The 24,597-nt window shown below is 43.9% G+C and overlaps 1 protein-coding gene across 3 annotated transcripts in view; it reads left to right on the top strand.

Moving 5' to 3' along the window:
- Positions 1-24,597, top strand: part of NSMCE4A (NSE4 homolog A, SMC5-SMC6 complex component) — a 740,267-nt gene that overhangs the window by 145,931 nt on the left and 569,739 nt on the right. For all 3 annotated transcript variants that reach the window (XM_044056053.1, XM_044056054.1, XM_044056052.1), the window contains exons 4-5: positions 34-188; positions 19,777-19,876. In XM_044056053.1, the coding sequence (XP_043911988.1) occupies positions 34-188; positions 19,777-19,876 (255 nt within the window). The remainder of the gene's footprint in view (positions 1-33; positions 189-19,776; positions 19,877-24,597) is intronic.

Genomic DNA, 24,597 nt, shown 5'->3' with positions numbered 1-24,597 from the left:
ATGAATAAGTTCATCTCTTTTTCAATTTGTTAGTTGACATTTATGGGTCTGAACCGATTAGAAGGAGGAGGTGAAGCTGACAGCATGGAAGAAGATGCCAGTGATGGATTTTTACCTGATGATGCGTGGTGTAGATTGGGAAAAGAAGCAGAAAAAATGTTCTGCCGAGCCCCAACTTTTAATTTTATGTAAGCTGTGGTTTAGTATTTTTTTCATTCATTTTTCTCACATTCTGTATTTTTGCTGGAGTGTTAGTTGACATTCTGCCTAGTAACTTAATTTTTTCATGGTACTAATGGAAATACATTAGTTCCTTCATTAATTAGTTTAACTGTCTTTTAGAATGACTGGTATATAGACGGTATCTTTGTTTTTTGTAATCAGTTTCATTTTGAGGTTTCCACTGTAGCCACAGCTAGTGTAATACTTCTGTAAACTGTTTGATTATGGCCGTAGATGTCCTTCCTTATCACTGTTGCAGTATTCTTTACAAATGGAATATTCCTGCCTATGACAACCAAACATCTGGTCAGCATACCAAAACCTTAACTTCTTCCAGGCACTGTATGTCAGATGTATGTCCTATGTCTAAAGCATGAGGTACATGGGTGATGTACGAGCACCTAATCCTGATAACTTCTTTGCTGCCAGTCTGAACACTACTTTTCCAACTTGTTCTGCAGTCATATGTCGTGTGTATACAGTCGGTACGTCTTCTAAAGGTAAGTGCCCCATTGGGATGTTTTCTTCCTTTTTACTTTGGGTCATGTTATATTTTACATGTCATTCAGGAGGGAAATTGTGAAGTGTGGGAGGCAGACTCTCCGCAAGGGATAGACAAGTGCTTTTTTTGTCTTGGTGCTGCCCGTGACTGTATTCGGTGTGAGATTTGTCAAGCTTTTGTACAAAAGACTACGCAACCATCTGTCTTTTCTTTCTATTAGGAACCATCTTGAAGTTGAGGTAAAGTAAGCAGGATTTGCCCTTAAAAAAACATTGTACATTGTGTGTATACAGATGCCAAACTTTATAAAGGTAAATGCCCTCTTGGTGAGTTTTCTTTCGGGTTGTATGGCTCAGGGTTCCATGAGTTTTGAATTCACCTGCCCCAGTGTTCAGCCTCTACCCAAGAAAAAAAATCTAAAAAAAGTACTGATTTTTGTGCTCTCCAGTCTGCTTCAGTCTTCTTAGTCAGGTTGTATGAAGAACCTCAGGACTGTCTGGTTCCACTGTCAGACCCCTCTTTCACGACACTAGTCTGCCTACATACACATCTGCTGAAGCTGTGCCTATGTCTACTGTAGAAGTGGAGGGCAAACAGCAGCTAATCATTTTGGAGGGGCCTAGGATGATTTCCCAGATTCTGGTTAGGGAGGAAGTCCCTGGTTGCCTTATTGAAGTCAGGCAAGGGTCTGAACCCCCTATGTTTTTTAGGGCTGAAGTTCCTTTAAAAAAAGTAAACAGAAAGTCAAAAATGTAGCTCCTGTGGTGGAGGATTCACACAGAGGGGCAGGATTTCAGTCAGATTTTTTTCAAGACTGTTATGGCTTTGAAGCCCCTTTAGGGGTTGTCTCTTTCTTCCTCTATTCCCTAGTTCTTTACTGCTTCTAAGAGGCCTCTTGGGGGGAAGTGATCCTGGATTTTGGAGAGGAGTCCTTTTGTTACTTTTCTCAAATTCATTCCCCTCTAGTTCTGGAGTCTGCAGAAGAAGATTCCCTTTCACCTGATTCCCCCATTAAAGAGTTGTCCTTTGGGGACACTGTTGTCCACATGATGGAACATTTTAAATGGTATTGTTTGTAGACTTCTGATATTCAGGAAAGGCACTATGACCTTTGGCAGATTTATTCACTCCAGCCTTGGGTGCTCTTTCACACCTTTTCTTCTGCCTCTCAGTCCCCTGCTTCAAAGAAGCCTGATATTTTCTATAAAGTGCCTGAGGCATAGAACTTTTCTATACGAATACCCTTCTTATGACCCAGCAGTGATTTCTGTGGCCACTGATAACCATCTAAATTGCTTTCTTCTTCCAGGTTTTTGCCTCTGACAAGAACAGTTGTGCTATGGAAAGGTGTGGAAAAAAAGGGGCCCCTATCAGTTGATCGAGTTTTCAGAAACTCAAAATTCATATGGTCGAGGCTGTAGATCAATGTGTGTTTCAAAATTCATATGGTCGAGGCTGTAGATCAATGTGTGTTATGCCTTTAAGAATAATTCTAGTCAATGGGCACGTGTATTTAAGTACTGAGCACGTGCAAGCAAGAGTGCCATTTTGAGTGAGCAGCCAGAGTGAGAGCATGCATGTATATAGTCAGTCAGTTTGTTAGTTCAAGTTCAGTGTGCCTACCATCCATCCTGATGTATTTGTATTCAGTAAGCTACTTAAATGAATACCCAAGCCTCAACATCGTCTTAATGTAAACAAGAAGAGTGACAGAGACCATATGATCGAGTTTTTGAATGGAGATAGTGGTACAATGCAGATTGGGAAATTTACACTTTTTCTCACTGTAATGCGATCTCTGAGTTGGTATATATAATTTGCAGGGGGTGTGAGGGGTGCAGGTCTCCCCCCCCCCTTGCAAAAGGTATTTTTTTTTTTTTTTTTTTTTTTTTTTTGAGTTTTCAGAAACTCAATCATATGGTCTCTACCATATGAATTTTGAGTTTCTGAAAACTCGATCATCTGACATAGACCCCCAAAAAAGTGTATACCTCTGCTACAGTACTTTTTAGAGCCATAAACTGCCAGACATATATGACTAGATATGTTTTGGCTCTTCTTTTTTGACTTTGGGAGTGTTCTTTCTGATTTGCCTGATTCGGAAGCAAAGTCTTCTGCTATTTCTCTTTTGAGCTTTGCTTCCCAGATAGCTCATCACTCTAAAAATGTAGTTATGATGCTGCTGGTACCCCCTATAGGGCAGTTGTTTCAGGGTTGGTTATTGGGGGATATTCCTGGTTGTGGCTACAGTCCCTTCCTAAAGATATTAAGACTAAGTCACTGCATTCTCCTTTAGCCAACCAGAATCTTTTTGGCTTGCTGCAGCTGATCTTTTCAAAACTTTATGGGAAGGGGAAGGTCATGCAGGATCTTAACCAGATCTTCCTTTATCCCATTCCCAAGTTTCAGAGAAATTTCCTTTATAACTCTTCCTTTGTGCAGGGGCGGCAGAGACAACCTCCCAGGACTGAGGCCTTCCAGGAAGGATTTTTTCCTGATAAACCTTGTCAGGGCTTTAAGGGTCAAAAACCTTCTTATCATGACAAATCTGCCTCCATTTGACAATGAACCTTTTCTGCCCTTCAACTTGCTTAATCTTTCCCTCAGTATGACACTGTATTTTCCAGTCTGGCAACTGATAACCACAGAGTTGTGGGTGCTTTCCATCATTCAAAATGGCTATTTCATGGTTTGTAAGTCCCTTCGTCCCTTTTCAGGCATTTTGCACAACCTCCTTATTGCCACCTTCCTTCTATTCTTGAAGACCTTGAAGGCCCCACAAGGGGGTCCAGTATTTTAGACCCTGCCCTCACCAATATGAGTGACTGGTGCAATGCCTCAAGTGTAGGGCCCGCACTGGTTAAATCTGACATTAAATCTGTCATTTCTGAAGTAGCAATAGCACCAGAACTCCACAAAGTAGAAGTCAGACTAAAAAACTTCACCAACGCTAACTATGTCCCCCTATAGGGAAGGTATAATCGACTTCCAATCTCCAGTTTCCACAGATGACATTGACTGCTATACTAAGGTTTACACTGATGCCCTGTATAAACATTTGCACAAATGTATAGACACTGCCATGTCAGGTAGGATTAAAGCAAGATCCTCAAGAAAAAACAAACCATCCTGGTGGATGTCTAGCATTAATAAATTATACAGTAAGCAAAAGAAGCTGCTGTCTAAAAATGCAAAAGTGAGATCCCAGAACTGGAAGAGCACCCTCCTCATCCTAGACAAGTAAATAATACAACTCGTAAAATCTTCAAAGAGCAACTATGAAAAAAATTTAGCAACTATAGCTAAGGATAACCATAAGGCTTTCTTCAGCTACGTTCATTACCTAAAAGGTAGGACTCTTATGTGTGCTGGAATAATTGTGGATGGTATCTTTCTCTCTCACACACACACACACACACACACACACACACACACACACACACACACACACACACACACACATATATATACACACTCACACACACACACACACACATATATACACACACACACACATACACACACACTGACCCTGCAGAAGTTGCAAACCTGTTAGCAGACTAGTTTGGTGAAGATTTCACCCCCCCCCCCATCTCCCTCTGCTTAAGCATACCACAAACCTGGTCTTCATCATCTCCTCCTCCCTACATTTCCAAGTCATCAGTCCTCTCCCTCCAAGACCTCCACACCACACACTCCAGAGACCTCAGCCTCATTACCACAATCAACAGAACATGCTGGAGGGACAGGTTCATAACCCAGAGACTGCCCATGATATGGAATACACTTTCCATACATGTCAAACAGAGCACCTCACTGGCCCTCTTCAAGAGAAATCTTGATGAGTGGATGGGAAATAGAAAAGTCACCCTGGGGATCACTCCAGTGGCTCTACTTGACAGAGGCACTGGGAACTAATAGGTGGCACAATGCCAGGGTAATCCTGTTGGTTAGGCTTGTAAAGGGTCCAGGGCCTTTAGCCTAGTACACGCACCTATGAACCTAAGAACACAGTCTACTTGAAATAGATGGCATTCTGGCCTGCATTCTTAATGTTCTAAAACAAGAGCTAGCTACCACAAGCCTGAGTAATTGCTTTGTCCCCTCTGAATGGAATATAGTGACTGTTATCCCCCTTCACAAGGGCGGCTCGGCAACAGACCCTGGTAAGTATACACCCACAAGTTTAACCAGTCTTATCTGTAAGCAATGGAACAAATCCTCATGGACCTCATAAATAATATAGGTGACTTCCAAACCTTGGATCCATCCCAGTTAAGTTTTGCCAAGGACAGTTCATGCCTGCTAAACCTGGTGGACCTCTTCAAGAACGTGAATAGAGCTGTAGACTAGGGCAAAGCCATGCGCACAGCCTATCTTGACTTGGCCAAGGCCTTTGACACTATCCCACATTCGGGCATTATTGACAAACTAACCCAGTTGAATATCAACCCCTATTTAGTCAGGTGGGTTGGAAACTGGCTTACAGAATGACAACACTCAGTCAAAGTAGGAAACTTTATCTCTACCAGCAGACCTGTCACCAGTGGGGTCTCACAAGAGTCAGTACTCTGTTGTTTGGCATATACTTCTCAGAAGTCCAGACTAAAACAGAGGTGCTGTAGCTAACCAAGTTTGCGGATGACTGCAAATTAGGTGCTGTCATTGATTCACCTAGCGATGTCTGCGTACTTCAAAAGGGGCTTACACAGAGCAATGATTAGTGCCAAAGCCATGATCTTAAACTAAATGCTAAAAATGCATCATCATTCCCTTTGGTAAAAACAATGTCCCTGCTGATTATAAAATAAACAATAATACTCTAAGTAACAATTCGGTAATGAGAGACCTGGAACACAAGTTGACGGTGACCTCAATTTTGACCACCGTGTGTCTACTGTGGTGAGGAAGGCATGTCTACTGTGGTGAGGAAGACATTCTACATCACTCACCTGATTAGCAAAGGTATCGCCTCAAGAGCAAAAGAGTTTATAACTCCCCTGTACGCGTCCCTCATTAGGCCCATTATTGAATATAATGCTCATTTTGGTGTGTACCGTACTACACATCTGCAGCAACTTGAGAGACCTCAGAGATTTCTAACTAACAAAATCCAGGGTCTCCAGTACATGTCTTATATGGACAGACTGCAGTTGCTGTCACTGTACTCAGTAGTGTATAGACTACTTAGAGGTGACTTATGTCTGGTTTACAGGGCTATCTCTGACTCAAATCTAATAGAAATGCTGCACATTCGTAAGTCAAATGGGACTAGAGTCCCCCATTCCAGGGACTTCAGTTTAGCCTGCGATATAAAAATTACCTGCTGTTGAGACAGATAAATCGCTAAGAGGTTGCCACTCCTCTGTAATAGGCTTCCCAGTCCATATCAAGCAGAGCACCTCCATGACCCTGTTTAAGTGCAGCCTGGATGACTAGATGGGAAACCATAAATTTCTGCTGGGGATTTCCCCAGCTTCTCTCCTGGACATGGGTAGTCCTTGCTAGAAAACTTTGGGCATAGACGATATCTCTCATATAGTATTATATTGAGATTTAATGGCTAAGTTTGTAAAGACCCTTTGGTCAATAGCCTAGTAACATCCTATGTGTAGATCAGTGTATGTGTGTGATATACCTTTAAGCAGCTTTCCAGTCAATGGGCATGTGCATATAAGTACTAAGCATGTGCAAGCAAGAGGGCCATATTGAGTGAGCAGCCAGAGTGAGAGCATGCATGTATGTAGTCAGTCAGATAGATATTTCAATGTTCCTGCCATCCATCTTGATGTATTTGTATTCAATAAACTACTTCAGTGAACACCCAAGCCTCAACGTCTTTATAATGTACACAAAATGAGCATGGTGTCAGAATGGGATGAGTCACAGCCATGAGGCAACTTGTTAAAGTCGAAGGAATATATAGGAGTGGATCATCCCTACTGCTCAAATGACGCGCAGGCAGGTCAGAAACAAATTCCAGGTACTAAAACTCGTTTAAATAGAAGCCGTGGTGGTGCAGCGGTAGCATTGTCGCCTCACAGCAAGAGGTTCTCCCGTTCGATTCTTGGCTGGAGCGCCTTCTGTGTGGAGTCTGCATGTCCCCCCCCGCGGTCGAGTGTCGTTCGAAAGACATGCATAAATGGGCGTACCTTCGTTGAAGGTTGGGCATCGAGCTGGCACCTCGGCACCATAAAAATCTACTGCCAGTCATTAGCGGACCGGAGTTCCGCAGTGACGACCCCTAACCGGGAAAAGCCGAAAGAAAAACAAACAAAACTTGCTTAAATGATTTCTTTTGCTACAAATATAAAACAAAGCAGTCAGAATGCTCAGAGCAAATTTCTTATTAAAGAAAATGTCCAAAACTGTGACATATTGATAAAAATATTCAAAATAATTATGAAAATGTTTGAAACAATATCTGAATCGTATAATGTACAAAAAATGGGAAAACAACTGTATTTTTTCACTGTGTGCTGCTTTTTCTTATTAACTAAAGCTATTCAAAATATCCAAAGTGTGCAAAGTGTTTGCAAGTATTACAGCGCAGTTATTTTGTAAAGTACAGTTACTTCAAAGAATATTTCACAGAGTACAGTCTTTTGAAGAGCTTAATGTGCATTTGAGTATTATTCCAAGTACCTGGTATGTGTGTATGCTTGTACATAATTAGAAGGGCCAATTTTGCATTGTGTTTTACTATAATCTGTGGGCATGGCAGAAGATTTTTGCATACCCACACCACTTGTGTTTGATAACAATATTGCAGAAAATTGGAAAGTGCTTGAGCAGGAATACAATATTTTTATACAGGCTACTTTTTCTGACAAAGGTGCATGTACAAAAGCATTTATTCTGCTTAATTTAGCGGGTTCAGAGGACATTGAAAGAGAGCGTTGATCCGTGTATGCACCTGCTGTGCATGCAGGGGAAGACCGCCATATTGTTTTACTGGCTGAAATGCGGGAATACCCAGAGTGTTTAAAACATAAATTTAGAGAAATGTGTAACCCCCAAATGAATATTACAATAGAATGGCACTTATTTTACACAACGAATCAAAAGCCTGGTAAAACTTTTACAGCATGTATAACTGACATGAGAAATAAGGTTAAAACGTAGATTTGATGATTTGATAGATGAGTTGATAAAGAACAAGCTTGTGTGTGGTATTAACAATGACACAGTGGAAAAGAGTTTGCTTCGAGACTGTGATTTGACATTAAATAAGGCCATTTAGATTTGTCAGATATACAAGCTTACAGAAGGGCACCCAATGATGCTTACTAATGAGAAAGCAAGCCTTCCAGTACTTTCCGCAGCTCATGTAGATAGCATGTAGCACGAGATTAAGAGATACAGGCCTATGGGCGGAGCCACTTCAGTAAACCCAGAGTTACTGCAGTAAGGCCTAAGTTGCACACAGCATAACACAGGGGTGACTCAGCAAAACTCATAGCAAACCTCATAGTCAACTGTCGTAATTGTGGTGGTAATCATAAACCCAAATGAGAAAAGTGCTTAGCGTTTGGTCAGCAGTGTCATTCTTGCAATAAGTAGGATCATTTTAAAAGGTTTTGTAAATGAAAAAAGGCACATTCTTTTATTAAAAGAGGATATTCCAAGAGGCAAGTTGATCAATTAGAAAGCTGTGACACTACTTTTTATGTTGATGGTGTGTCCGTGCTTGGTGAAAAAGTCAATGGAGTAGATTTATGGGTAAAGAATGAAATCTTTTGTACTGTTCAGATTAATGGGAGTCCTGTAGAGCTCAAAATAGATACTGGCTCAAAGTGCAATGTTATGTCAGCAGAAACATTTGGTAGAGTAAAAGCTACAAAACAACTTGGTTTGACAAAGTGTGCAAAGCTTGCTGCTTATGGTGGTGAAGAGATTCAAACCGAAGGTTCAGTAGTGCTTTCATATTACTCTGCTGGGAACAGCTATGTCTTGCAGTTTTACGTAGTCAAGAGACGTGTGCAGTCATTATTAGGCCTCAGAGACAGTTTGAAAATGGGACTGCAAGAAGTCCACCATGTAAGCCTGCATAACAGCTCAAATTTTGCCCAAACTATTTTTTCTGAGTATGCTGATACTTTTGCAGACAAACTAGGCAAACTACTAGTTGTGTACTGTATGAAGTTAGACCCAGAGGTCAGTCCAGTTGTCAGACCAGCACGAAAAGTTCCAGTAGCTATGCAACACAAAGTTAAAGCTGAGTTAGACAGAATGGTGCAGCTAAGAGTAATTTGTCCAGTAGAAGAACCTACTGAATGAGTATCTTCCATGGTAGTAGCTCATAAGAAAAGCTCAGATGATATCAGAGTATGTATTCATAGTTTCATAGGTAAGTACTAGGCTATCTGCCCAAGGGCATTTATAAGCCTAGCCAGAATGTGTTGGCTTTCGCCACCCCCTTAAATTAGTTCCCTGTGCCTCTGTCCAGCAGAACCATTAGTTCCCTGCGCCACTGTCCAGCAGAGCCACTGCAGTGATCCCCGGGGTAAATTTTCTGTTTCCCATCCACCCGTCAAGGTTTCCCTTGAAGAGTGTTAGTGAGCGGCTCTGCCTGATGTATATTGGAATCCTGTTCCAAAGCATGGGGAATCCCTGGGACAGGAACCTATCCCTCCAGCATGTCCTATATATCGTTGTGGTGAGGTTTATATCTCTAGAGTGTGTGGCTCTCCTGGATTGTTTTTTTTTAGGTGGAGCATGTCCATCAATTCTGGGTTGGACATGGCCTTGTATGTCAGGCAGAGATCACCTCTGAGTAAGCGGTATGCAACCGAGTACAGCTGGAGTTTCTTGAGACGGGCTACATAGGGCATCTGTTTGAGGCCAGTAATCCTCTTGGTGAGGTACTTTTGTGGTCTTTCCAGCTGTTGCAAGTGTCTTGTAAGGTACATCCCAAATAGGGCGTTGTATTCTGTGATGGGTCTAATGAGTGATGAGTAGAGAGGCACAATAACCTCTTTTGTTCTAGATGCGAACCCTTTTGTGATTAGGTGGGCCACATAGAAGGATTTTCTAACCACCTTGGCAATATGATTATGAAAGGAGAGATTACTATCTACTTGGGTCCCCAGATCCCTTATTACATTTTCTGTATTTAGGGGACTACCCACCTATGTGGTAGTTCGCGGGTACTTTGTTTTTTCCAAAGGGGATGACTATGCACTTTTTGGCATTTAGCTTGAAGCCATGATTTTGACACCAGGTATCTGTCTCAGTGAGACCCTTCTGGAGGGTGTCTGTATCAGCCGGAGAATCAGTTATGGCCCCTAGTTTGCAGTCGTCTGCGAACTTGGTCAGCCATAGTCCTCCTATGCTTGCCTGTACCTCTGAGAAGTATATACCGAACAGGAGGGGTCCTAGGACTGAGCCCTGGGGGCACCATTTGTAACTGGTTTAAAGTTGGACGTAGAGCCTGCAACTCTCACCATGTGGGTTCTATCCATGAGTCAGCTGGCAACCCATCTCGTGACGTAGGGGTTTATGTTCAAGCAGGTGAGCTTGTCTATAATACTAGAATGGGGAATGGTGTCAAAAGCCTTTGCAAGGTCTAGGTAGGCTGTGTGGACCTCCTTTCCCTCATCTAATGCCTTGGTTAACTGTCTCAAAGAAGTCCACCAGGTTTAGGAGGCATGATCTGCCCTTAACAAAGCCAAACTGGGTAGGGTCCAAGGTTTGGAGGTTCCCAATATCTCTGTTAATGAGTTCCATGATGATGCGTTCCATAGCCTTGCAGACCAGGCTAGTCAGGCTTATAGGGCGATAGTTCCCGGGGTCCGTTGTGGCTCCACCTTTGTGTTGTACTTGTATAGTACTATTAAGAAAAAAATTGTTTTTTTAAAGTTAACTTTCTCCATCCTCTTCCCTTTCCTTAAGTATTTCCCAAACATTAATGACATGAAGTAGGGCATATACATTAGAGTCCCCACAAGTCCAACAAAGTCCAGAAAAATCCAGTATTTCCAGATTTTCTTGTTCTGTCATATTTTACAAATATAATAATTGCTTTGTAATCCCACATTTGTCATTTTCCAAGTTACGGGTTTTATTTCTGTTCATCTCCATTTCTCAAACCTGTCTCTGCTTCATTTCCAAAGTGCTCTCGATTTTTCTAGTCAATTCTCATGCTCTCTGTGAAAAACTGAAAGGCTGCCAGCCCAGCCAGATAGAATCTTGTAAATAATTCTATGTCATTTGTAAATAGTAATATAATTTACAGGCTGGGTGGTGCAGCTCACAGCAAGAGGTTCTCTGGTTCGATTCTCGACTCGGGTGCCTTCTGTGCGGAGTCTGCATGTCCTCCCTGTGGTCACGTGAGTTTCCTGGTGGTGGACACTTTAAATTGGCCCTAGGTGTGTGCCTTCTGTGGAAGGTTGGGCACCAGGCTGGCAACTCAACACCGTACAACTCCACTGCCAATCATGAGCGGACAGGTGACCAGCTCTGGCGATCCCTGACCGGGAAAAGCTGAAAGAAGAAGAATAATATAATCCACAGGCTGGTTTTACAAATGTAAAAGAGAACTATATGTTTTGATTAAACTGTATGTTGTACTGAGCTTCAGAAATGTAACCACAGTGCACTCTGGTGGAAGAAAGCTGATAACTCAAGCATTGAATGACTGTTTGATCTCAAACTCGGAGCCGTGATGTCTGGACCAGCAAATTCTTTCTACTGTTTTGATACCAGAAATAATTGCTAGATTTTACATATATAATGTCTTTTATTGCTGTGGCTTCCTACAGGTGCACATTACAAAAAGAAATGTAAATTTTGAGTTTCTTTTAGCCTGGGAAGCTAATTCAGAAGTGCCAAGAATTATGTAATATAAAATGAGTCGGCAGTGATGTATTATCAATTTAAGACTTTCTCAGAGAGAGAAAATCAGAGCATTTTGCATTTATCTTCAGAACTGACAACATCACCAGTACTCTGCCTTTGCTCTGTATGTATGCAAGTTATTTAGAACATTGTTTCTCTTAGAAATAGGTAGGAAATAGTAAGATTAAACTATCTGTTTTCTATATTTATGTCTGACTATTCTACAGTATTATTTTAAGCATTTTCCTGTGTCTGAACTCTTGACTAGCACTGTGTTGAATTAAGGAGATTTTTCTTATGTTTTTATTATTTATTATTAAAAATTTTTAACCTTTTAACTGTAGCTGTTTTGTGTAGAGATAATTTAAGGTCTAGAGTACAGTGCACGCATATAGTGATACTTTCCAAGCCACTCCAGTAAGCCTTGCTGTTCATCATACTTACCAATTGGATAGTAATATTGCATGGTAAAACTGGACACCCTTTGGTAAGGGTCTTTGTAGCTGATATTAGTGGTTGGTGGCAGTGATTTCTACCTTATAGCCTGGGTAGAGAAGGGGGCATTGCTGGAGAACCTGTGCCAGCCGTCCCCAGGAGTGTCTGTGTGTTTCTATATAACTCATGTCTCAAAGTGTTTGTGTGTCAGCTACTTGGGCAGGGACACAAAGCACTGGTTGGACAGAGAGGGTGCTGGTGGTTTTAGCTTGACTATTAGGCTGAGACCTGTACCCTATAGCTGTGCCAGTGGGGAGTCTTATTGGGCATCTGGGGAGAAAGGGAGAAACCAGCCCCGGACTGGCTGTGATCTTGGTGTGCTCTTAAGAGAAATTGTACTTTACTGTGTGTGTACTTGTTATCCTGCCCAATGCGCATGCCCCTCACTGGTGCTAGTGGTGAGGATTGAGGCTCCTTGATTACTGGGCCAGTGCACGGGCATCACATATTAATTGTTTGGCAGTGGTGGGATGTCCACATCAAACATTAATTGTTTGATAGTGGTGAGATAGCCACATCACCTACTAATTGACTTGTAGTGGTGTGGATAGTGAATTCCTGTAGCTTGTGTACAGTGATCACTGAAGGTGTTTTTGTACTCTAAATCAGCCACTCATTGAATATTCAGAGTTCAGATTACAATTGTTTTATTTCTTTTGTCAGCTTAGTTAGGAAGAGCAGGCAAGCATGTCTGCAGTGGAGTACGGTAAGCTGACAAGGAGACAGTTGGCTGTGATGTGCCAGGCTAAAGGACTGGTGCATGAAAACCTGATTAAGGCAGACATGATTGCAGCTTTGGTCCCAGCTGCATCAGGAAATAGAAACCAGGAGGATGATTAGACTGGCCATGGAGATGTACAACACTCAGAATGTACAGCTCAACATTTCAGCAGAGGACTTAAAAATCCATCTGGAGCTAAAGATACTTGAGTTGGAGGCCAGGCATTTGGAAACAGAAGCAGCAGAGAGACTGAGACGTCTACAGGCTGTGGAGAATGAGAAACTGCTACGCCTGGAAGCTGAGGAGAAGGAGAGGCAGCGACTGCATGAAAAGGAGATGCTGACTCTTCGCCAGAGTCATGGAGGTAATGGGGAAGGGAGTAACTGGACCCTAGAAGCACAAAAGATCAGCAAAGTTCTTCTGCAGTTTACAGAGGGGGATCATTTTGATAGTTTCATACATATGTTTGAGACGGTATGTAAACAGTATGATGTTGACCAAAGGCTCTGGGTACAGTTCCTGACCCCTTTACTCCATGGTAAAGCTGTAACTGTGTTGTCCAAGATATCGGATCGTGAATTTTTTGATTATACTGCTGTTAAGAATTGTTTGCTAGAATTTGTTAAGCTAACACCTGAAGCTTATAGGAAAAAGTTTCATGAATATAGATGCAGGCAGATGAAGGTGTGCGTGAATATGTTGTTGAACTGAGCACTCATTTTCATAGGTGGGTGAATGGATGTCAGGTCACCACTTTTGAAGGGCTGGCAGACCTTTTCGTGAGGGAACAAGCCCTTAGCACTTTGCCTGAGGACATGAGGATCTGATTAGCTGATGGGCAATGTGCTACTTCAGATGAGTTGGGGAAAAAGGGAGACCTATACCTGGCAGGCAGGGCATTACTGCACAGGAAAGGAACACCCAGTGATGCTCATGGGTCTAATGGAACCCATGGTGGGCAGCCCAACAGAATCTGCCAGAAGCAGAGAAGCCCCTAGTCCAAGTACACGCCCAGCACCTAGGGTTAAATGTAACCAGTGGGGAAATGTAGCATATAGATATCCATGGAAGCAAGGTGCGGAACAAAAAGTGAGGGAGCCAGTAAGTGGGAAAGACAAAATGCCAACAGTAGTTTGTCTTGAGACAACAGAGGTAGCAAATTACCATCCTGCAGATGTCCTGATATGGATGGATTTTGATGAGGCAGTACCATATGTTAATGCAGTTACACGAAGTCAGGCTTTGAGACAAGCATGTGGGTCTGGTAGCCTGGGGGAGACCCAGACAGACCTCATACTTGCAACCAGGACTGGTGAGGTGGTTAATTCAGGGAAGGAGCTACCCTGTAGCAGTGAGACTGAAGGTGAGCCACAGCTGCTTGTGGGTACTGATGCTCCCTTAGACAGAGGGACTGCAAAGGTAGAGGTGAGTACGATGCCAGACTTTCTGTGGAATGGGGGCTGGGAAGGGTTACAAAGAGAGAGTTGAGACGAGCTCAGCTCGCAGACCCTACATTACAAAGCCTGAGAGAGGTAGCTAGTGAAGAACCTGATTCTCAAGGGAAGGGGGATTCTGTATACTGGGACTAAGGGTTACTCTATTGAGAGTGGACCCCTGAGGGAGGGCGAGAAGGTGAGAGCATACAGCAGTTTGTAGTGCCTAGAGCCTACCGTCTGGCTCTTCTAGCCATAGCCCATAATATTCCCTTTGCAGGTCATATGGGCATAAAACATACAAAGAGACGTATTATGCAGAACTTCTATTGGCCTGGAATTTCCAGAGATATAACAGGGTACTGCAGGACCTGTGAGCAGTGCCAAAAGGTAGGCAAGGCAGGAGACAAGGTGAGAGCTCATTTGATGTCTTTGCCTGTGATTGAGGAGCCATTTCAGAGGGTAGCTATGGATATTGTCGGGCCTCTGAATACCCCAAGTTCCACAGGGAAAAAGTATATCCTAGTGGTAGTACATTGTACTACAAGATACCCTGAGGCAGTGGCTTTGTCCTCCATTGAGGCAGAAAAGGTGGCAAATGCTTTGTTAGAGATTTTCAGCAGGGTAGGTTTCCCCAAAAAAATACTGACTGACAGAGGTGCCAATTTCATGTCAGACCAGCTGGCTTGTCTGTGGAAGTACTGTGGGCTGAAGCACCTGAAGACCACCCCTACCATCCCCAGACTAATGGTCTTGTTGAGAGGTTAAACTCTACAATCAAGTCCATGCTACAGACATTTGCAGACCAGTTTAAGAGTGGGTGGGACAAATATTTGCCCCATCTGTTGTTTGCTTACAGAGAGGTTCCCCAGAAATCCACAAGTTTTTCACTCTTTGAGTTGCTGTATGGGCATAGGGTGAGAGCACCTCTAGATTTAATTTGAGATGAGTGGGAAGGTGTGTGTGAATCTCACAAGGAGTCTGTAGTGGCATATGTCCTAAACCTGAGGACAAGGCTCAGGGAACTCATGGGCTTGACCCAGGAGAACCTGGCAGAAGCCCAACAGCAGAAAAAGGTCTAGTATGACAGGAATGCTTGAGGTAGGGAGTATGCTGTAGGGCAGCAGGTAATGGTTCTCATTCCTGTCAGACACTACAAACTGCAGGCAGCTTGGGGGGACCCTACAAGGTGGTAAGAAAGGTAAGTGATGTTAACTACATAGTAGAACTGCTAGGCTGGAGGCAGGAGCACAAATTGTACCATGTTGCCATGATGAAACCTTACCATGATAGGAAAGCCCTTGTGTTGAGTATTTGCAGTGGATTGCAGGAGGAGTCTGAGGGAGATCAGTAAGGCTCGGACTGACACCTCAGTGGAAGGGGTAGCAATGTCTTAGCAGCTATCTCCTACCCAGGTTCGAGAAGTCCGAGCAGTGTTACAGGAGTTTGGGGACATGTTCACTGGGAAACCAGGGTGCACCCACCTAGTGCAGCACCAGGTGGATACAGGACCCCAAAAGCCTATTAGGCAGGCCCCTTATAGGGTGTCGGAGAGAGTCAGATAGACTCTGATGGAGGAGATATAGGAGATGTTGGAACTAGGGGTAATTCAAGAGTCCATCAGTCCCTGGGCCTCTGCAGTGGTGCTGGTGCCAAAAAAAGATGGCAGCACCAGGTTCTGTGTGGACTACAGGAAATTAAATAGTCACACAGAGTTAGATGCTTACCCCATGCTTAGGTCGGATGAAGCCCTAGAGCAGCTGGGTGGGGCTAAGTATCTTACCACCACTGATCTTACCAAGGGTTACTGACAGGTGCCCTTGATTCCCAGTGCTAGAGAGAGGTCAGTCTTTGTGACTCCTTTTGGGTTGTATGAGTTCACAAAGATGCTCTTTTGGGATGCAAAATGCCCCAGCGACTTTCCAGAGGCTGGTAGATCATATCCTAGCAGGAGTTGATATTGCCATCTACAGCCATTCCTGGCAAGAGCACTTTCAACATGTCAAGGAGGTGCTGGGCAGACTACAGACGGCAGGGTTGACCATTAAGTCTAGCAAATGTCAGGTGGGTATGGCAGAGGTCTGCTATCTGGGACATAGAGTGGGGAGTGGTATGATCAGGCCAGAACCTGCCAAAGTAGAAGCCATTCAGGCATGGCTTGCACCTGTTACCAAAATGCAGGTGAGAGCATTCTTAGTGACAGCAGGGTACCACAGAAGGTTCGTCCCCAGTTATAGTACCATAGCTGCTCCACTCACAGACCTGACAAGGAAAAACAGGCCAGATAAGGTTGTGTGGACCACAGCTAATGAGCAGGCATTCCAGAAGCTTAAAGAAGCTTTGGGAGGACCCCCTGTGCTAGCCAGTCCAGATTACAGCAAAGAATTTGTTGTGCAGGTAGATGCTTCGAACTATGGGGTGGGGGCTGTACTTGGCCAGATTTCTTCAGAGGGAGAAGAGCACCCAGTGGTTTACCTCAGTTGTAGTCTCCAACCCAGGGAGGAATGATATGCAGCTGTAGAAAAGGAATGTCTAGCCATAGTGTGGGCACTGCAGAACCTTCAGCCTTATCTGTATGGAAAGAAATTCACTGTAGTTACAGATCACAATCCCCTAACATGGTTACACCGAGCCAGCCAGCAAAATGCTAAGTTGCTAAGATGGAGCCTAGGGTTGCAAGCATATATGTCAGTGCAGCACTGCAGTGGGATTAGCATTGCCAATGCAGATGGGCTCTCAAAACAGGAAATGGGGTAAGGTATACTCAGACCAAACCCTCTCAAGCAACGTTTCTCAAGGGTCACTTGAAAAACTAACTTGAGTTCTCAGGGAGGGGAGAAATGTGAAAAACTGAAAGGCTGCCAGCCAAGCCAGATCGAATCTTGTAAAGAATTCTATGTGATTTGTAAATATTAATATAATCCACAGGCCGGTTTTACAATTGTAAACAAGAACTGTATGTTATGATTAAACTTTATTTTTTTCTGAGCTTCAAAAATTTTATCACAGTGCACTGTGCTGGAAGAAAGCTGATAAATCAAGCATTGTATGACTGATCTCAAACTCGGAGCCGTGATGTCTGGACCAACAAATTCTTTCTATTGTTTTCAGACCAGAGTTAATTGCTAGATTTTACATATATAATATATTTTATTGTTGTGGCTTCCTGCAGGTGCACATTACAAAAAAATCTAAATTTTGAGTTTCTGTTAGCCTGGGAAGCTAAATCAGAAGTGTCAAGAATGATGTAATCTAAAGTGAGTCAGCAGTGATGTATTATCGGTTTAAGACTTTCTCAGAGTGAGAGAATCAGAGCATTTTGCATGTCTTCAGAACTGACAACATCACAAGTACTCTACCTTTGCTCTGTATGTATGTAAGTTATTTAGAACATTATTTCTCTAAGACAGAAAATAGTAAGAATAAACTAGCTGTTTTCTATATTTATGTCAGACTATTCTACAGTATTATTTTAAGCATTTTCTTGAGTCTGAACTCTTGACTAGCACTGTGTTGAATTGAGGAGATTTGTCTTGTGTTTGTATTATTTATTATTAAATATTTTAAACATTTTAACTGTGGCTGTTTTGTGTAGAGATAATGTAAGCTCTGGAGTACATTACATGTATATAGTGATACTGTCCAAGCCACTCCAGTAAGCCTTGCTGTTCATCATACTTACCAATTGGATAATAATAATATTGCACAGTAAAATTGGACACCCTTTGGTAAGGGCCTTATTAGTAGCTGATATTAGTGGTTGGTGGCAGTGATTTCTGCCTTATAGCCTGGGTAGAGAAGGAGGCATAGCTAGAGAACCTGTGCCAGCCTTCGCCAGGAGTATCTGTGTGTTTGTATATAACTCCTATCTCAGAGTGTGTGTGTGCCAGCTACTTGGGCAGGGACACAAAGCATTGGTTGGTCAGAAGGGGTGCTGGAGGTTTTAGCTTGACTATTAGGCGGAGACCTGTACCCTATAGCTGTGCCAGTGGGGAGTTTTATTGGGGATCTGGAGAGAAAGGGAGAAACCAGCCCCAGACTGACTGTGATCTCTGTGTGCTCTTAAGAGAAATTGTATTTTACTGTGTGTGTACATGTTATCCTTCCCAATGTGCATCCCCTCACTGGCGCTAGTGGTGAGGATTGAGGGTCGTCAATTACTGGGCCAGTGCATGGGTGTCGCACTCTCTCCCTTCTCTCCAGCATTTTCCTTTGAAACATTAGAAAAGGTTTCACTAGCACAGTCCGTCTGTGGCCTTTATTACCAGAAGAACAAGAAGCAGAATCTCCTTCCTTTTCACAGCTCACTTTTTTTGGATGAACTTTTGTAATTCCTCCTTAACATGTACTTCATCAAAAAATAATTTTTGTCTCTCAAGGAAAGAATATTTTGAAGACAGCTAGGTACAGCAGTTTGAATCTCTCTCCTGCTTCTCGACATTCCCTGAATAATGGAATAAATTTACTCCTCTTCTGCCTGGTGTATAATGGGTAGTCATTCTCCACAAACACTCTGCTGTCTACTACTTTTAGTACTTTGCCCTTCTGCCACAGTTTTGTCAGAATCAACTTCTTCTACGGGTAAGATTGCATCTTTGTTATTAAAGGTCTGGGCTGCTTTCTCATAGCCAGATTTAGAATATACATATGATGTGCCTGTTCAGTTAACATTTCCTGCTGTAGAATACTAGTCCAGTTGCTTATTTGTGCGTTCATAAAATGAATGCAGTCTGTTCCTTCCAGCTTCTCTATTACAGTTGAAAATGATAGGTTTTCCGTACATGCTCTGTCCTGTAATTATGTTATTTTTTGAAACATCTCTTCTTGAGTAGTCTTATATTCAGCCAGCCTTTTCTTCATTTCAGCCTCTGATTTTTGCACTTTTATCTCATCATTTGAATATCTGTTTAAAGCTTCTTGCATTTTTTCCAGCAGTTTGCTATTTGAGTTAATATAGTCCATTAGTGTTTTGTTTATTTTAACCAGGTCTGTGTGCAGTTGTCTTATGCTTTCCTCTAGTTTACTGGAAGTCATGTCTCGAGCTTACACTGCCTTTTGCTGAACAGCTGCAGTACTTTTCCCAGTCAGTGTTTTTCTCACCTTTTGTAGCTGATTTTTCTTCAGATTCTCTATTTCTTTTTTCCTGGTGTCTAGCCAGTGCACTTACTAGCTAGTTACTAAAATTTACCCAGAAACACAAAAGTCCACTGGCCTATGTATTATTAGTACTCCATAGAAAAATTTGTACATAGAGGTCATAAGTTTGTATTTGCAATAAAATTGTGTTCAGGTAGCAGTTGCCGGTATATCGTCATTGGATTCATTTATCCTGGCTGGCCAATTATGTACTAAGGTTACCTACATTACAGTAATTAAAACTCCAAAAACCCTTTAATGGAGCATTGGTTTGTCATATACTTGTAAGACATGAATGGCTTAGTATTACTTTTGAATTGGAAAAACATTAACAGCCATGGTAGCTGCTGAATAGTTTAATCAGTATTGTGCTTTGTAATTCCTTTTAGCCTTTTTTAACTTGCTGAATATTTGCAAATTCTCTGTAGGTTAGGATCATTTAAGAATGACCCTCCTGCTCCTAAGCCTCGAGCAGAAAGACAGAAAAAAGATCCTAGAATGGAGGAGAAGAGAGTCATGCCAGCACAGGTTTGTTAAAGTATACATTGTTTTTTTCTTTTTAGTTGCACTCATCTTGCTGCCTTTTAATATTGTTGATGAAGTCTCTCCTGTTTGTTTTACATAAAAATAGTTGTGCAGTAAAAAATTTTCCATTTATGTCTATAGGTGCCTATTCATTTGTAGGTTCATAGATTATCTAGAAAATGTATTATAAAGTTATGTTAATTCTTTGTGTCTAGGTAGTGTTTTATTTTTATTTCTTATCTCGTGTCCCCATGTTTTTTTGAGGTCTTTGCTTCCACATCCCTGTGACACAACAGGGTGTGTGTGTGTGTTTGTATATATACGCACACACTTACATATACATCTTGAGATAGAATGTCATTCTCTCTAGCATTTTTTTCTCAGTCTTATACCATTTATTTTTCATGGTAGGCTCTGAATCCCTCAGGACTTTAGGATAAAGCAGGTATCAGAAAACAAATGATATTATGTAGTCCAATCTCACCTACATTCTTACTCGCGGGTTCGGAGCCGAATATCGGCTCCAACTCGGCCAACTTTTTTACTAGCTCAAAGTCTCTCATTGGCTAGGCCAAGCAGGTATCCCATGCTGCACTGCTCCATAATCTCAGATCTTGTTTGCCGCTCATGTAGCTAGGACGTGGTCTCGCTTGGCTGTGGCTAAGTACCTTCTCTTTTTCAGTTTCTCTTGAGAAATTTGCTAATTTTCAACCACAAAAGCTATTTTAATAGCTATTTTCCTCTTGTTGCTTGTTTACAGTGTTTTACGTTTGTGTAGTTGGTATCCCTAACTGTTCCGGTGGGCTAGGCCCATTTGAGTTAGAGGACCTAGTCCTCCATTCTGTGCATTGTTTAATTTACTTAGATTTTTTGGTTACTGGAGCTAAGCTAGCTCTTTGCTTTTCCCCTTGTTGTGGATAGTGTGTTGTGATTCGTAAAGAACCATTTTGCTTAGAGGTTCTTTGGTTGCTGTGGTGTAGAGTGATCACTAGTTTCCCACCTTTGCTGTTTTTTCTAGCTAGGTTGTTCAGTTTGTCTAATTGTGCAAGATGTCTAAGGAGCATAAGGAACATAAACCTTCCGGTATTAAAAAATGTTCCAAGTGTAGTTACAAGATGTCCATCACGGATGGACATTCCGTATGTGTTTATTGCCTAGGAGCAATTCATTTGCAAGAGTCTTGTAGCTTCTGCCATGCCTTCAGTCCAAGGGTGCTCCAGGAGAGGAAAAATAAACTAATATTGAAGGGACTCATGAAACCTTCGTTTGAGGAGTCTTTAGACTCTGCTTCTAGTTCTCAGTCCAAGTCTAAAGCTTCGAAGGTGAAGAAAAGATCTCTGGCTCCGTCTGTTTCTTCGGAGCCGCCGGAGAAACTTTCTAAACCTGACTCTACCTCCTCGGCTCCTCTGTACTCGGGGCCGCAGGAGGTATCTGTAGTACTGGAATCGACTTCGGCTCCTATTTTACTGGAACCCATTCGGAGCCGGTCGCCCAGTGTTAGGCATGGGTCTCCTGACAGGAGATCCCAATCTCCCTCCCTGTCCTCCAAATCCTCCAGGCTTTCTGATTTGGATGTCGATAGGGTGGTGCAGAGGCTCCTGCAGTCACTGGTGTTGGCAAAATTATTCTCGGCTCAGACACAGTCTGCTCCGGAGCCTGTCCCGATGCTTGTATCGATGGTTCCTCCTCCAAGCACTTCCTTGTCTTCGGAGCCGGAGTGCTCCGCTCCGAGTGATGTTCTTGTGCCGGCACCCCTTAAGGATTTATCGGTGCCGACGGCGGCTCCTACCCTGTCGGCTCCGTCCACAGGCTTCGGCACTCAGGTTTCCTCAGTCGGGCCCGAGGGGGATACTTCAGGACACCTGTCGGTTCTGAGCCTCCCTCTCGGTCCTCTGATTCAGGGGGAATGGCCTTTGAGGCAATGCCGAGCGCACTGGCCATATCTTCAGTTACATCACCCGGATCGGTCATTCCATTCCCTTCCACCCCAGCTAGAGCCTCTGACGTCCCCCTATCTGTAGATGGTGGAGCCCAAAGGTCTGGAGATACCCCCATGAGGGGTCCCCATCTTTTTGAGGGCCCCTCAGAGGCTGTGGCCCCCAGAAAGAAGACATGCAAGAGGAAGCACATAGACTCCCAGGACATGCCTCTCACTTCTGATACCGACCTCGAGGAGTCGGAGGGGTCCCCCAAGTCATCCTCTGATGACGTCTCTTTCTCTGACATCTTGGAGATATTGAGACAGAGAGGCGACTGGCCATCCAAAACCCCCTCCGAGGAGGAGTCGGTATTCCTCAAGGCCTTTGGAGCTTGACCCCCCACCTCCTGGGTGTCTCCACCCTTCGACGAGCTCTTGGATTTAATTTGTCGAAGGGTGTGGGAGAATCCTGATTCGGTGGAAGCTGTACCCAGAAGACCCAATAAGTTTCTTTCTGCTCCCCCGGGGAAAGAGTTTCTGTCCAAAGGGGTTTCTGTACATGCCATGGTGGTGGCGGCGGCCACACAGAAAGAAGTAGCCGAGACTTCTTCCTCCGTCCATCCTCCTAACAAGGAGTGTAGGACCATGGACCAATACGGGAAGCGTACCCTTTCGTCAGCGACCTTCACCTTATGGTCACTGAACTACCTTTGTCATTTTACTTGGCTCCAGAGAGATCTCCTCAAGGAGTTAGGAGATACTCTAGCGGGTAACGTACCTGAGGCGTTGGCGCACACAATTAACGCCCAGGTGTCTACCCTCACTTCTATTGTCAACTCATCCATGAGGCTCATATATTATGCAGCCGAGGGGGCGAGAAGGGCAGCCAGTTCGGGAGTAGCCCTCAGGAGGCAAGCCTGGATGCGCCTGTGTCATTTCGCGGAGGCCTTCAAGTCTTCTTTCACTGACGCTCCCTTTGATGGGTCCTCGCTCTTTGGGACCAAAGTGAAAGAGACCCTCACCAGATGCGAGCAAGAGGGAAAGACCCTGTCTGCCGTAGGGGTCCGTTTTTCCCTCCCCTCTAGGCCTTACCCCAAGGCTCAGAGGGGTGGGAAGATGTGGTTCAAGAAGTCGCAGAAGTTTTTCCCTGCCGCACAAGGTGAGTCCCCCTCCAGAGGCAGAGGAGGGGGAGGTTATTCAGGAAGACGCCACCCTAGAGGCAGAGGAGGCCCCCGCAACTCGGGAGACCTTGATTTCTTTCATGGTTCTTCCTACCATCGTTCCTGATGTGTTGCCCAACTGTGTCGGGGGCCGCATATCGTTATACCCGGAAGCCTGGGAAAGCATCAATCAGTATCGATGGGTGTTAAGAATAGTTTCCGGAGGTTATGCCATCCCCTTTTCGTCAGACCCCCCCCCCCCTCCAGTCAGAAAAATCACGGATGTTCCACCCAGTCAAATGGATCACGCAGCCTTAGAGGTTTCAAAGCTGCTAAAGAAGGGAATCATCCAACCTGTCTCCTCAGACCAAATCGGATTAGGGACTTACTCAAGACTCTTTTTGGTGCCGAAAAGGACAGGGGGCCTGAGACCCATTCTCAGCCGATTAAACCACTACGTTCAAAAGTCCAAGTTCCGAATGGTCACCCTTCAGTCCATTTTTCCGTTACTGGAAAAAGAACTATGGATGTGCTCCATCGATGTCAAGGATGCTTACTATCATATCAGAATGGACAGGGCATCCAGGAGTCACTTACGCTTCCAGCTGGGAGCCAGTCATTTTCAGTTTTGTGCCCTGCCCTTTGGTCTCACTACAGCCACCAGGGTGTTCACCAAGTGTTTGGCGGTGGTGACAGCTCACCTGAGACGTCAAGGATTCCAAGTGTTTCTGTACCTGGACGACTGGCTCCTCACCACCCCCACCAGGCATCTACTCATCCAAGCCAGGGACGCTACCATTACCCTCTGTTAACGACTTGGAATAACATTGAACTGGGAAAAATCTGCCTTGCTGCCCTTACAGCGTGTCACATTTATAGGCGCAGAGCTAGACACCGTCCAAATGCGGGCCTTCTTGCCACACAAAAGGATCAGAGTATTACAGAATCAGGTTCGCGCATTATTACCCCTCGGGAAAGTACAAGTGAGATGGGTTCTTCAGCTTTTGGGCACCATGGCAGCCACCATTATGTTAGTGCCTCTAGCGAGATTACACATGAGGCTTCTTCAACGGCTTCTCTTTGCCCAATGGTCTCTCCAAAAACTCCCCCTTTCCCACCAGATCCTACTCACAGACCGATGCAAACAGGATCTCGGTTGGTGGCTGTGCTCCACCAATCTGGACGAGGGGAAACCGTTTATTCCTCCGTCACCTGTTGCCACGGTGACCACGGACACCTCTCAGATGGGGTGCGGGGGGGGCATTATCTTGGCAGGACGGTCCAAGGCACGTGGCAAGATCACGAGGTACAGCTGCACATCAATGTCCTAGAGATGAGAGCGGTGTTACTGGCGTTGCGGGCACTTCAGAGCTCTCTCCCTCTGGGGATGATTGTGATACACTCGGACAACATGTCCATTTTATGGTATGTAAACAAACAGGGAGGAACCAGATCTTACCCCCTGTGCAGAAAGGCCATGCGAGTGTGGCAATGGGCAGTGTCTTCCCAATGGTTGCTAGTGGCAACGCACATTCCGGTGAAGGCCAATGTGATAGCAGACAGGCTGAGCAGAGCTATTCTCATGCCTTACGAGTGGACCCTGAACCCTCTGGTTGCGGAACAGATATTCAGCAGGTGGGGTCAGC

This window comes from Protopterus annectens, chromosome 14.part0, assembly GCF_019279795.1.
Source record: "Protopterus annectens isolate FY-2018-M chromosome 14.part0, PAN1.0, whole genome shotgun sequence".
NCBI lineage: Eukaryota > Metazoa > Chordata > Ceratodontiformes > Protopteridae > Protopterus > Protopterus annectens.
This window is presented reverse-complemented; position numbering and strand designations above follow the sequence as displayed.